We start from the raw sequence: 14,793 nt of genomic DNA on the forward strand, positions 1-14,793 counted from the left end.
AAAATGTTAAAGGTAAAGGAACTCGTCAAAGACGAGGGCCTTCTTTTTCTGCTCACAAGAGGTTTTTTCGTCCCACGGGTGAGAAAATTAAGTCCTCCAAAGCTCCTTCAGGAGGCTTCAGGGGACGTTGGTCGGGCAAGCAAAAGCCCGCCCCCTCCAGACCTGAAGATAAATCGTCCAAAGCCTGAAGGTGCGCCCCCACCCATAACTGGGGTGGGGGGACGTCTTCGTCGGTTCCCGGATCCATGGCTTTCCAGAATCCCGGACAAGTGGGTTTGCGAAGTCATAAGGTCAGGGTAAAAGATCGAGTTTCGATCTCTCCCACCGGCGCGATTCTTCCCTTCCAAGATTCGACTATCCCCGGATCGTTTAGAAGATCTGCGGAGAGCAGTCACGGATTTATTACAACAAGGAGTGGTAGTCCACGTTCCTTGGACAGAACGTTTTCAGGGGTTTTATTCAAACCTATTTACAATACCCAGGAAAGAGGGCAAAGTGCGTCCAATTCTGGACTTAAGGGCACTCAATTCTTTGTCAACATAAGAAAATTCAGAATGGAGTCCATTCGCACAGTAGCAGCCTTCCTGCATCCAGGGGATGTCCTAGCGTCCATAGACATCAAGGACGCCTATCTTCACATTCCCATTTTCGCAGGACATCAGCGGTTTCTACGCTTTTCCGTAGAAAAGAACCACTATCAGTTTGTGGCGTTACCTTTCGGTCTCGCCACGGCTCCTCGGGTCTTCACGAAGGTGTTGGCCCCAATGTTGGCACTACTGCGCCAAAGAGGCATATCGATTCTAGGTTACCTAGACGATCTTCTGCTTCATGCAGAGTCTCCTCAGACCCTGCTACGAAACATAGAAATTACTATAATTTCTTTACAGGAATTCGGGTGGCTGGTGAACCAGCAAAAGTCATTTCTGGTTCCCACCCAGAGGCTCGAATATCTGGGTCTAATTCTAGACACAGTCAGGTCAAGAGTTTTTCTTCCGGTAGGGAAACTCCGGAAGATTCAATCAGCAGTCCAGTTGTTACTATCCAACAGCTGGTCTCCTCTTCGAACTTGCATGAGGGTTCTGGGATTGATGGTGGCTTCCTTCGAAGCAGTCCCATTTGCCCAGTCCCATACCCGAATTCTTCAGCAAGAGATTCTTCTCAGATGGAATCAGAATCCGGAATCCCTGGACAATCAGATCCGATTGAGCAAACAGACCAGAGAGTCTCTGGTCTGGTGGCTTCGGTCTCCGATGCTCAGCCAGGGAAAGTCATTTCTGCCAATATATTGGACAATAGTGACCACGGATGCCAGTCTATCCGGATGGGGAGGAATTCTCGGTCAGTTATCTGTCCAGGGACTTTGGTCCCTGGAAGAATCCAGGTTGCCGATAAATGTATTGGAACTGAGAGCGATCAAACTTTGTCTGATTCACTGGACCGAGCAGCTCCAGGGCAGCCCGGTTCGGATCCAGTCGGACAACGCCACGGCCGTGGCTTATGTCAATCACCAGGGGGGCACCAAGAGTGTCCGAGCGGCCAAAGAAGTGGCTTGCATTCTTCGCTGGGCGGAAAGATTTGTTCCAGCTATCTCTGCGGTGTTCATTCCGGGGGTGGAGAATTGGCAGGCAGATTATCTCAGCCGTCAGACTCTGGATCAGGGGGAATGGTCCCTCCATCCAGAAGTTTTCCACCAGTTGTGCCTACGGTGGGGCACCCCGGATGTGGATCTGTTGGCATCACGATTCAACAGGAAAGTACAGAGATTCGTGGCTCGCTCCCGCGATCCTCTAGCAGAGACCGCAGACGCATTGATCGCCCCGTGGGGGCAATACCAGCTAATGTATGCCTTCCCTCCTCTCGGGTTACTGCCAAGACTTCTTCGCAGGATAGAGGAGGAAGGAATTCCAGTAATCCTGGTAGCTCCGGACTGGCCTCGTCGAGCTTGGTACGCCGACGTGGTCAGACTGGTGGCGGACGTCCCGTGGAGACTTCCTCTCAGGGAGGACCTACTGTCTCAGGGACCGATCTTCCATCCTGCTTTACGATCGCTGGCTTTAACGGCCTGGCTATTGAAACCCAGGTGCTGAAGGTCAAAGGTTTGTCAGCTTCAGTTATTCCTACTCTAGTTGAAGCAAGGAAAGCGACTTCCAGAAAGACTTATCATCGTACATGGAAGTCCTACATTGCATGGTGTGAACCTCTGGGGTTCCGTCCACGGACTTATTCGGTTAGCCGAATATTAGCCTTTCTGCAACAAGGGGTTGAGCAGAAACTGGCCTTGAGCACTATCAAGGGTCAGGTCTCAGCATTAGCTATCTTCTTTCAGAAGCCTTTGGCTACTCATTCCTTGGTGCGGAATTTCATCCAGGGGGTGCGACATCTGGCTCCGCCAGTGCGCGCGCCGTTACCACCCTGGGATCTTAATTTAGTATTGTCGGTTCTTCAGAAACCTCCCTTTGAAGATATTAGGGAGATTCCTCTACCTACGTTGTCCCAGAAGGTGGCCTTCTTGGTGGCTATCACTTCTGCACGCAGGGTGTCAGAACTGGCCGCTTTATCTTGTCGTTCCCCATATCTGGTGGTTCATAGAGATAAGGTGGTTCTTCGTCCGAATCCATCCTTCCTACCAAAAGTGGTTTCAGAATTTCATCTGAATGAAGAAATTGTATTACCTTCCCTGTGTCCTAAGCCCAGTCATCCTCGGGAGTTTGCTTTACACTCCTTGGATGTGGTCCGGGCGATCAGGGTATACTTGAAAACGACAGACTCGTTTCGCAAGACGGATTCACTTTTTGTGATCCCGGATGGACCCAAAAAGGGGTTGCCTGCATCTGCCGCGACCATTTCCAAATGGATCAGACAGACGGTGGTACAGGCTTATTCTATTAAGGGTCGGGAGCCCCCGTTCCCTGTTAAGGCGCACTCCACTCGGGCACTTAGTGCGTCATGGGCCTTTCGCCATCAGGCGTCAGTGGTCCAGGTGTGCAAGGCGGCTACCTGGTCGTCGGTGCATACCTTTACAAAACATAAAGTTGATGTAATGGCATCGTCTGATGCCTCGTTTGGCCGCAAGGTTTTGCAGGCCGCCATTTGAGGAGACCAGTGGTCTACCTCGAGGGTTTTTTTCCGTTGGAAATTTTCATTTGAGTCTCATTCTTTGTTTATAATGAGCCTTTAAAACTTCTAGTTTGGCACCGGTTGGGCCTTCTAGATTGGATTTTGATTTTTGTCAATCCCACCCCTCATTTGTGGCACTGCTTCTGGATGTCCCAGCTCTTGAGAATCAAGAAGACTACGTCTGTCAATGAGCGATAGAGAAAAATGGATTTTTGTAAGATCTTACCGTAAAATCCTTTTCTCTTAAGCTCATTGACAGACGTAGTACCCGCCCCTCTATCATTGAGTTGGGTTGGGTTAAATTCTCTGTTACTGCTTTAGAACAGAACTGATTCCCTGTAGCAGAGAGAGGGAGGATATACCCTCAGGGACTGCCCCTAAGGTGGAGCCAGAACGTTTTGTCTTTCTGCCTAGTCCTACTCCTGCGGAGACAACATAACCCAGCTCTTGAGAATCAAGAAGACTACGTCTGTCAATGAGCTTAAGAGAAAAGGATTTTACGGTAAGATCTTACAAAAATCCATTTTTGGCTAATTAGGCACAGATTCCCACAGATACACTCCAAAATCTTTGGGAATGCCTTTCTCAAAAAGTGAAGGCTGTTTAGAGCCTACAGTTGAAAGGGAGGGTCAAGTAATACAAAAAATACCTATGGAAGATGAGCTGATAGAGAAAATAAGTTTTAGTTGATAGGTAGAGGCAGGATTTGTCTCTCTAAATAGATGGGTTTTCAGGGATTGTTTAAAGCAGGCATGTCCAACCTGCGGCCCAAAACCTCAGGCAATGCGGCCCACTGCCCCCTGACATTTTTTTTTTTTTGCTGGGGAGGAAGGAAGTCAGGTCGGGGGCGCGGCCACAGCAGCTGCCAACTAACGGTAGGCAGAGGCTGCCTCAGAGGGCAGGGGGGGAGGGGAGCATGTGCTTCTGAGTGTTTCTGACTCCTACCACCCTGACCACTTTAAATCACTGAAGTGGTCATGGTGGTTAGAGTGTTCCTTTATTATCCCTCAGAAGAAGTAAACCTCTGTATACTCATTCCATTTCATCATCCTCTAGTTGTGTTAAATTAGTGCGGGGGGCGTGGCGGCGGAGGAAGGGCGCAGCGGCATTTTATTACTTATATACCTTAACTATAGTATATATTTTATATGCGGCCCGAGAAAATTTCTCTACACTCAATGTGGCCCAGAGAAGCCAAAAGGTTGGACACCCATGGTTTAAAGATTGTCAGACGGATTGGGGCTGCAAAATAGGGTAAATTCCATAATAAAGCCCACGCTTCAAAAAGGGATGTCTAACAAACTCGTAGGGGTTGATTTACTAAAAGCAAATAGACTGTTCACTTTGCAAGGGAAGTTGCACTTTGAAAGGGAATTTTCCCCAGAGCTTAGTGAATGAGTTCTGCTGACTTCCATTAGCCAATCATGTGCAAACAAAAAAGCTATTTTTCTTTCCTTTGCACACACATGATAGGGAATTCTTTGCAAAATGAAATTTCAGCCCATTCACTAAGCTCTGGGGAAATTCCCTTGCACTGTGCAATTTCCCTTGCAAATTTCACAGTCTATTTTCCTTTAGTAAATCAAACCCATATAGTTGTGATAGTTAGGTGTTGACAAACCTTTGGTAATATACTGTCGTATATATGTGACCTACTGTTAGGGATGTTGGTCAGTTTGATACATTTTTCCTAAGTGTAAATTCAATTGATGTCATTTGCCACAGTAACACACTATAGGACCTATATTTTCTTTATCTATGATAATGATGTAACTGTATTTAGTAACTGCTCTCCTGACTTTTTTTTTTTTGTTTGGTACAGGAGTGGAAAACGCTTAGCCGTACAATATCTTCCTCCATGCTGTCTCAGTTGGCGAGTGCTTTGACACTAGCAGGTGGTTGTAATGATCTGAAGGCACAGTGTTTGTATCTAACCGGAAGATGCCTCCTGCTGCAGTCTTTTACAGTCGATCCGCTTGATGCAGACATGTACTGGAATGAACATTATTTGGTATGTTTATTTCTTGTCATCTGCGTTCGCTGTTATTAGGGAAAAGAGATGCACAGCACAAACAAATAGATTTAGTCTTCTAAAAAGCCACAGCAGTGTACAAATAGCTTCAAATTGTATATGTTCTAATCGGCAGTCTGGAAAGACCTTAAACAAAATAAAACAGGCACGGCACTCCTGCTGGTTGCTGGCAATTTCTATATAAAGCCATATTTTTGTATTCTGTTTGATGTAATATATATCTGTGCCTTCAAAACTAACTTAAAACAACATTTTACTTAAACTGTTCATTTCACATTTCGTTTTGTTTTATAGAATGAAAGAAAAACTACAGGAGCCATTGAAGATAGTGAATCTGAATGGCCTGATGCCAATACAACGCCAACTAATAAACAGCTAGATCAGCTAGCAAGGAAAGCTGCAGCTTTTAAGGTAAGCTTTTTTTTTATTTTTATTATTATTTTGTGTATGGATTCTGTATTGTATATCTTTCAGATCATTACACTATATATATATAAAATTAGGGATTGTCTGGAGTCCTGGAAAAAATATGCTGCAAAAGAAAATGTAGGAATTGCCTTATTTCTTAATTTAGAAATGTTTTAAGAAATTGATTATGTTAAAGAACAGCTGTACCTTTAGTAAATTGTCCTTAACTCCTTGCAAAAAAAATTTTTAGCAAACAGTGGGGCTTTGCTAATTTTTTCTAGTGGTGAGCACAAAGTTCATACTCACCTGATCCGCTGATCCTCCTGAAAATCCTGCTCGCCCGTGGTCCAGTGGTAGACTGTACTTGTCTATAGAGCGTGCTGACATCAGGAACAGTCCATTTTCAGACCACTGAAGAGCGGTATTCCCAGACTGGTCTTGTGCGGGGAGGATTGGGGTAAAGTAGGTATATCTCCACTGTCATCTCCCTTAGAACAAAACAAGCGGTTAACAGCCCCACTGCACAGGAAAAACATTTTTTGCCTGGAGTTCTGCTTTAAATTAAAGCCCTGTACTTGCTGGGGCCCCTTTCATTCTATAGATGAGCTATACCAGTGATGGCCTCCAGCCATGCATGTGCAGTAGAAACAGGAGCCAGCCAAAATGTTTTCCCTGAAAAAAAATCGCACAGCATTTAATCGCATTTATAGAGTGTTCAAATACATGTTTACCTTGGTCTGTATATTACTATCCAGTATATTGACATTTAAACTATAAAAAGAGCCAGTCATGCTCTTTTTCATTAAACCAAATATTCAGTCATAAATTAATTAATTTGTGATACTGTTGAAAGATTTATTTTGAGCAAGGCATGAGTGTCAGAGGTCAGAGAGATTGCCTGAAGTCTGACCAGATATTGGGTATGGGTATACGTTTTTTTTAATAACAGAGTCCTATGGCCACTTCCATTATTCCTAACTGCAGGACGCTCCTATGTACCCTTGATAGGTGGTGGACATTTTATAAAACCAGTTGCGAGGATAGTAATTGTCAGATTTCTGTTAAACTCTGATCCCTGACTCTCAAGTTGAAAAGTCATATTTGAAGTATGATTAACCAAGAAGGCACATACTAATGGCACTTTTCCACTGCAAGTACCAGCTCGGCTCTACTCGGCCCTGCTTGGCCCGGTTTGCTTTTCCACTGCTGGTACCGTATGGTACGGTGTTGGAACGGTTCGGTACGGTACGGTATGGTTTGCTTTTCCACTAAAGTAGTACTAAAGTTAAGTGGGTGGGGTAACAACGGGCTGGGTGGGATTCTCTGACCAATCAGTGGCTAGTAGTGACTGCATGCAAAGGATTGTGGGATATGGTACTGGGTATGGTACCTCTTGGAACCACAATCGAGGTGGTACTGTTTTTGAGAGCCGTACCATTCAGTTCCATGCAGTGGAAAAGCGCCGCCGTACCGTACCGTTCCTACACCATACCATGCGGTACCAGCAGTGGAAAAGCACAAAAGCGAGCCGAACCGTTCGGTTCCATGCAGTGGAAAAGCGCCATAAATCACTCACAAGTCAGCCTGCAAAAGTATAATAATTTAAAACTAGGTATATAGATTCTTACATTGGTCCGGCTTTAATTGCTTCTCTTTAAAATTTTAAACTGGCCATATCTCATAAATCAAAATTTAGCCAATTCAGCAAGGGCCAGCCGAATTTCGATCTATGTGCACCCCTCCCTCTTTGACAGAATTAGATCAATAGATCAATTTCTATCAGACAAGCTAGAAAACTTTTTTTCTAATCAGCCAATCAGCTGCAGCCACTAATCATTGTTTCTCTATTGCTCATTGACAGACGTAGTCCTCGGTGATACAGCACCTTCGGGTTATGTTGCCTCCACAGGAGTAGGACTAGACAGGAAATAAAATGCTCTGGCCACACCCTAGGGGCAGTCCCAGAGGGTATATCCTCTCTCTCTCTGCCTCAGCAAATCAGTTTTTTTCTGTCTAGTCAGGAGTAAGGACCTAGATACCTTGCTGGGATCTTCGGTCCTGGCAGGATTTTTTTCTTAGAAAAGAATTTTTTAAGACAGCTTTTTTTCTCCAGTGTTCCTGTGAGATCTTCAAGCAAGAAAGCTGAACTGGGCGATGGGCTGGATGTTGAGATCCAGTGGTCACCCCAGTTCAGCCTACGAGCGCGTGCAGGCCATAGCTCCGCGCTGGGTCGGCCGCGACATAGTCCCACTGGACGGGGACTGACCCTGCGAGTTAAACGTCTCGCTGAAACGCCAAAGACCATGAGTCACGGCGTCCGTATTGCTCGACAGCCCTCCTACCTCGGTGGAGAGGGGTACTGTCAGGAGTTGGCGCCCGCCTGGTTCCGGTATGGTGAGTAGTATGTTCCCCCTTTCCCCCTGACGGGTCTTGTGGTGAACGCGGGCCCCTCTCTGTAATGGTACGGATGGGTTCCCCTCTATCCTACAACATGTCACAGATCCCCCTAATTGAGTGTGATTTTTGTGTACAAGAAGCCAGGAGGCTTGGTTTGGGAGCTGACAATCTAATTGTAAAGATGTGTAAATGATTGTAGTCAGTGGCAGTACTAGAACTTTACTGTGATAGTATAAGGTATCCTACCTGTCAGTAGCCACAGGGCGATGTCTATACATGTATACTGCATTCCAGATCATTCCTCCAGCTAAGCAGCGGACAGCATACGGCCTGCTAGGGTCCGGTACCTCCGACCACGCTGACCACCATGAGGGTGAAGGGTTGTGAGGCCGAGATCCTTCTGCAGACATGCCGCTATTCTGTGCAGGCCGCCGCCATTGTCTGGTAGATCGCACGAGGCCGCCATTTTGGTGTAGCCTCGTGTCTCCAGCATGGGGGCGGCCATGTTTGAGGTGACTCAAACACCTCATGGAGCCAGGGGGAGGAGCCGGCAGGCGTGTTAAGGGGCGGAGCCGCCTCTTTTACCCAGGAAATAGGGCCAAAGACTTCCTGTCTGTAACAAGACAAGCACTGAGCAAGCTGATGAAAACTTCTGTGCATCAGGGATGAGCCTTGGGGTCTGTCTCTCTCTCTGTGGGGTCCAAAAAGGCAGGTAACACTGAGGGGCGCTGTTGCGACTGGGGGACACAAAAAAAAAAAAAAAAAGTTTTTTTACTTTGTCATTTTTTGTCGCTGGCAAGTGTCTTGTATAATCATTGACCCTGCCGCATAGGTATCCCCACCTGATCCCCTCAAGGTGGCCGCAGGACCCTCCAGTACCCCACTTGTTTTTAATGCATTATCGGCAATTTTGGAGTCTTTGGTATCCCGGGTGGAGGTGGCCTGTCAGGGACGGGGGTCAAGCAGCGACCCCCGCCTACCCCTATTGTTTATCAGATACTTCAGATACGGATTCGGAACTGGTCAATGCAGTTGCAGGTCCCTCTTAGGGGGCTGTTGTCTCAGGTAATATCTCCTCAGCAGTGAGGAGCACGTTTCTGCCTCCGCCATAGCACAAGAGTGGTGGATGCACTAGTTGTGTCCGTCGGGGAAACCTTTAGTCTTGAGGTTACACCGGCAGAGGTAGCTGAGACTGAGATTCCTTTTTGGTACTTGTTAGCCTACCAAAAGGGCGAAGGATTTTCCTTTACCCAAATGGGGTCGTTTTGAAACGAACCCCTGTTATTTCCAAACGCATGGCTAGGTGCTATCCGTTTGAGGAATTCCTCTTTATAGGATAGACGGTACCACCTGCTGTCTTGCCACAGACTGTTAGGATAAAAAGACCTCGTAACCAACGAGGACCTTCCTTTTCTGCTCATATAGAGTTGTTCGTTCCGCGAGGGCGGGCGATAAGGCGAAACCCTCCAAAGCCCCTTTAGAGGGGTTTCAAAGGGCACTGGTCGGGTAAACAAAGAGTCCGGCTCAGCCAAGCCTGAAGAATATAGCCTGATGCGCCCCTACCCATCTCTGGGGTGGGGGGGGGATGTCTTCACCGGTTTCTGGAGGACACAGGATCGAGTTTCGATCACTTCCACTGGTGCGATTCTGCCCTTCTAACATTGAACGGTTTCAGGGGTTCTATTCGAACCTATTCACAATGCCCAGGAAAGAGGGCAAGGTGCGTCCAAATCTGGACTTGGGAAGAAATAGAGTCCATCCGTACAGTGGTGGCCTCCCTGCATAAAAGAGATTTCCTGGCGTCCATAGACATATAGGATGCCTATCTTTATATCCCCATCATCGCAGGACATCAGCGTTTTTTCGCTTTCCCAAAGATCATCCCTGGTTCCCACCAGGAGACTGAACTATCTGGGCCTAAGGTTGGATACATCCTGGGCAAGAGAGTTTCTCCTTGCTGGGAAACTCCAGAAGGTTCAGTCAACGATTCGGATGTTGCTGTCCGTCAATTGGCTGGGACTGATGGTGGCCTTCTTAGAGGCAGTACCGTATACCCAGTCTCATACCCGAATTCTCCTGAAGGAGATTCTTTTTTAATGGAATCAGAATTCCGATTCCCTGGACAATCGGATCCGGTTGAGCGAGCGGACCAGGAAGTCTCCGATGCTCAACCAGGGGAAGTCATTTCTTCCGATAGTATCCAGATTACCAATAAGGGTATCGGAACTGAGAGCGATCAGATTTTGTCTGATTTACTGGATCGAGCAGCTCTAGAGCAGCCCGATTTGGATCCAATCGCATAGCTGTCCCTTCATTGGGACATCCCGGATGTGGATCTGTTGGCACCTTGGCCTAACAGGAAGGTGCGGAGGTTTGTAGCTCGCGCCACGATCCTCTAGCGGACACAGCAGAAACGCTGATCGCCCCGTGGGGGCAGTATCAGCTACGGCATGCCTTCCATCCTCTCAAGTTGCTGCGGGAACTTCTTCGCAGGATAGAGGTGGAGGGAATTCCAGTTATTCTGGAAATTCTGGATTGACCTCGTCAAGCCTGGTACGCCGACTTGGCGAGGCTAGTCGCGGACGCTCCTTGGAGACTTCCTCTCAGGGAGGATTTGCGGTCTCAGGGACCGATCTTCCATCTTGCTTTACAGTCGCTGGCTTAATGGCCTGGCCATTGAGACCCAGGTACTGAAGGACAAGGGAGTGTCAGCTTCAGTTATTCCTACCTCCAGTTAAAGCAAGGAAAGCGACTTCCAGCACATGGAAGTCTTATATTGCATGGTGTGAATCTATTGGATTTCCCCCACAGACCTATTCGGTGACCCGAATTTTGGTCTGTCTGCAACAAGGGGTTGAGCAGAAACTATCCTTGAGCACGATCAAGGGTCAGGTTTTCGGCGTTAGCAATCTTCTTTCAAGAAACCTTTGGCTAATCATTCCTTGGTGCGGAATTTCATCCAGGGGGTGCGACATCTGGCTCCGCCAGTGCGCGCACCCTTACCGCCTGGTATCTTAATTTAGTGTGGTCGGTTCTTCAGAAACTTCTCTTTGAAGATATTAGGGAGATTCCCTTGCTTACATTCCCAGAAGGTGGCCTTCTTGGTGGCCATTACTTCTCTACGCAGGGTGTCAGAACTGGCCGCATTATCCTGTCGTTCCCCAGATCTGGTGGTTCATAGGGATAAGGTGGTTCTTCTTCCGAATCCATCCTTCCTTCCTAAAGTGGTTTTCGTAAGACGGACTCACTTTTTGTGATCACGGATAGCCCTTGAAGGGGGTTGCCTGTGTCTGCAGCGACCATATCTACATGGATCAGTCAGACGGTGGTACAGGCTTATTCTATTAAGGGTCGGAATCCTCCGTTCCCTGTTAGGGCGCACTTCACTCGAGCGCTCAGTACTTCCTGGGCCTTTCGCCATCAGGCGTCAGTGGTCCAGGTATGTAAAGCGGCCACCTGGTCGTCGGTACATACCTTTACAAAATTTTATAAAATTGATGTGATGGCATCGGCGGATGCCTCATTTGGCCGCAAGGTTTTGCAGGCCGCAATTTGAGGAGACTGGTGGTCTACCTCGAGGGTTTTTTTCTGTTTGAAAATTTTTTTGTTGAGTCTCATCATTAAGGATGAGCATTGTAAACTTCTAGTTGGCACCGGTTGGGCCTTCTAGATTTGGATTTGATTTCCATTTTCCCACCGCTCATTTGTGATACTGCTCTGGGACTTCCCGAAGGTGCTGTATCACCGAGGACTACGTCTGTCAATGAGCGATAGAGAAAAATGGATTTTTGTAAAATCTTACCGTAAAATCCTTTTCTCTTAGCTCATTGACAGACGTAGTACCCGCCCCTCTGTTTTTTTTTGAGTTGGGTTGGGTTAAATTCTCTAAAGACTGCTTTTATGACATAACTGATTTGCTGAGGCAGAGAGAGAGAGGATATACCCTCTGGGACTGCCCCTAGGGTGTGGCCAGAGCATTTTATTTCCTGTCTAGTCCTACTCCTGTGGAGGCAACATAACCCGAAGGTGCTGTATCACCGAGGACTACGTCTGTCAATGAGCTAAGAGAAAAGGATTTTACGGTAAGATTTTACAAAAATCCATTTATTCTGACAGCTCCAAGTCCTGCTGTCAGAATACAATGCAATATCCCAACAGGGGGATTCCTCCATGCACTTCTTTGTTTGGATAGATGAATCTGTTCTTTTTTTCTGTTGTTCAGCCCGCTGGCTCGGTTCAGCCGTGTTGCTTTGGTATAGTTTTATTGTATCGTGAACAAAAATTTGAAACAAATATTCATGCCACAGTTCAGATTTATTAGTTATCAAAGACAGCAAGGTAAAACTCAAATAAAGGTTACTGCTCTAGTTTGAAGATTCATTTTCACAAATCTGAAGCTATGGGGGTGGAGATGCCGGCGCCTCTGCTGTCCCACCTAACCTCGACCTTGCCATTCCGTTGGACTGACTCGGCGATTACCTATCTGGGCACCCAGATCTCCCCGGATCTGTCGAGGATTTATGAACTGAACTTTCCCCCGCTTCTGGTTCACATTCGTAAGCTCTTAACCTCCTGGAACACGGGCTTGCATTCCTGGTTCGGGCGCTGCAACCTGCTCAAGATGTCGATTCTTCCCAAAATTCTCTATCTTTTACAGGCTCTCCCCGTCAAGATTCCGTCTTCTTTTTTTACACAAATCTGCACGCTTTTCCTTCGGTTTGTGTGGGCTAATGGGCGGCCCCGCCTATCTCGTAGCCACATGACCTTGCCTAAACAATTTGGAGGTCTAGCCCTTCCGGACGTGGAGAAATACCATCAAGCAGTGCATCTTAGTCGCATCTTGGATAGGCGGCAGCACTTTACGGGCAAACTGTGGGTGCAGATAGAGTGGCAGCAGCTGGCTGCCCCCCTTGGTGGGGCACCGTGGATTACGGGGGATCTCCCCCGCTCTATACACTCCCACCCCACGGTGGGGGTGACGTTGGCCACTATACGCCCACTTATGTCCAACCCTACAATCTCCACGCCATCTTTCCCGCTTTATCCCATCATCGGGAACCCGGCATTTGAGCCCGGAATCGCGGATCCAGTTCTTCGCGGATTGGAGGCGCGGGGTATAACCCGGGCTTCTCACTTTCTTCGGGGGACCTGCTGGCCATCGATGGAAGACTTGATGGCACAGGAAGGCCCCTTTCGCTTGGGGTTCTGGCGGGCAGTCCAACTCCATCATTTTTTGCACTCTCTGTTGAACCCTTCGCTTTATGCGAGGGACCTTACGCCGTTCGAGGTCCTTTGCGTAGGGGAGGGTGGGCTGCCTAGCCCTCTTTCTAAATCCTACAGTTTGTTGATTACCCCGGCAGATGACTACGCGTTACCCAGTCTGGGGAAGTGGGAACGGGACCTCCAGCTGCAATTGACCTCGGCTCAACGACTAAAGATCTGTACCCTGGCTTTGAAAACCCCGACCTGTACGAAATTACAGGAATTGAATTATAAGATCCTTACCCGTTGGTACAGAGTCCCCTCTCTCTTACACAAATTCTTCCTGGACATGTCGGAGCTTTGCTGGCGCTGTGGGGAAAGTGTAGGGACCATGTTGCATATCTTCTGGTCATGTCCGCGGATTGCACCCTTCTGGAGGGAGGGCGGGCGCTTCTGGGAGAACTCACAGAGCGTACCCTCCCCGACACCCCAGAGTTTTATCTTTTGCACTTGTCCACCATGCCGATATCCAAGAGTAAGAAGTAAACTATCCCACACGTGCTCTGTGCTGCTAAGGCCTGCATTCCGATGCTTTGGAAGTCGACTAAAACCCCCACTATACAGGATTGCACGCGTAAATTAGTGGAGATCAACCGGATGGAGGACCTCACACTCACGGCACAAAATAGAAGGGAACGATATGAGAAGACATGGGGATTCTGGAACGCTTTGATCTTCACTGACAAGGGGAAGTCACTACTGGGCGCTTAGAGCTGAGGTTTGAGCTGGCGCTTGATTGGCGGGTGACGCAGTCGATGTCGGGCGCCCCACCTATCCCCCACCTCCCCTCCCCTTTTTTTTTTTTTTTCTCTTCTTTCTTCGCTTTAGCCCCTCTGTTTCCTTCACTCTTTCCCCTCCCTTGGAACTCCTGCTCTGCACTTCCTTATCTTGTATTTTCAACATTCTATAAAAGGTTGGGTAGTGGCAGTTTGGGAAAAGTTGTTGATACCCTGCTGATATCTTGTATCCCTCTCCAGGTGTCTTGAGCTACTGTAGTTCAGACGAGTCCCGAGGGGGGGTGTTTCGCCCCCTCTTTTGGACGTGGAGACTTGTTTTTCCAGTTTTCTCTTGCACTAATGTACTACCATTCTTGAATGTTTATTTTGTATGGAAGATGCTTCCCCTATTTGACTGGGGTATTTTTCGATCACGATTGTATTTATGTTTGTTTTTTCCACTGTACTGCCTTTCTCAATAAATAAAATATTTGGAAAAAAAAAAACTCAAATAAAAAAAAAAGAAAGAAATAATTTTTGTTTTCCAATACATTGATAAAGAAAGAAAGCTATCCTGGGTCTGATTGTGTTAAAACCTACAGCAGGGGTCTTCAAACTATGGCCCTCCAGTTGTTCAGGAACTACAATTCCCATCATGCCTAGTCATGTCTGTGAATGTCAGAGTTTTTCAATGCATCATGGGATGTGTAGTTCTGCAACAGCTGGAAGGCCGTAGTTTGAGGATCCCTGACCTACAGAATGGACGTAGAAAACATTTTTTCTACATAGTTCAGCATGCTGCCTTACTTCACACTAATTTCTGATGTAAATGCACTTACAGCACCTAGAGGATCTGAAATA

At 47.3% G+C, this 14,793-nt stretch overlaps 1 protein-coding gene across 1 annotated transcript in view; it reads left to right on the plus strand.

Moving 5' to 3' along the window:
- Positions 1–14,793, plus strand: part of CFAP46 (cilia and flagella associated protein 46) — a 363,053-nt gene that overhangs the window by 260,436 nt on the left and 87,824 nt on the right. Inside the window, exons 42-43 of the mRNA XM_082268864.1 lie at positions 4,940–5,128; positions 5,444–5,560. Of these exons, the coding sequence (XP_082124990.1) occupies positions 4,940–5,128; positions 5,444–5,560 (306 nt within the window). The remainder of the gene's footprint in view (positions 1–4,939; positions 5,129–5,443; positions 5,561–14,793) is intronic.

This window comes from Pelophylax lessonae (genome assembly GCF_965119305.1).
Source record: "Pelophylax lessonae genome assembly, chromosome: 9".
Classification (NCBI taxonomy): Eukaryota; Metazoa; Chordata; class Amphibia; order Anura; family Ranidae; genus Pelophylax; species Pelophylax lessonae.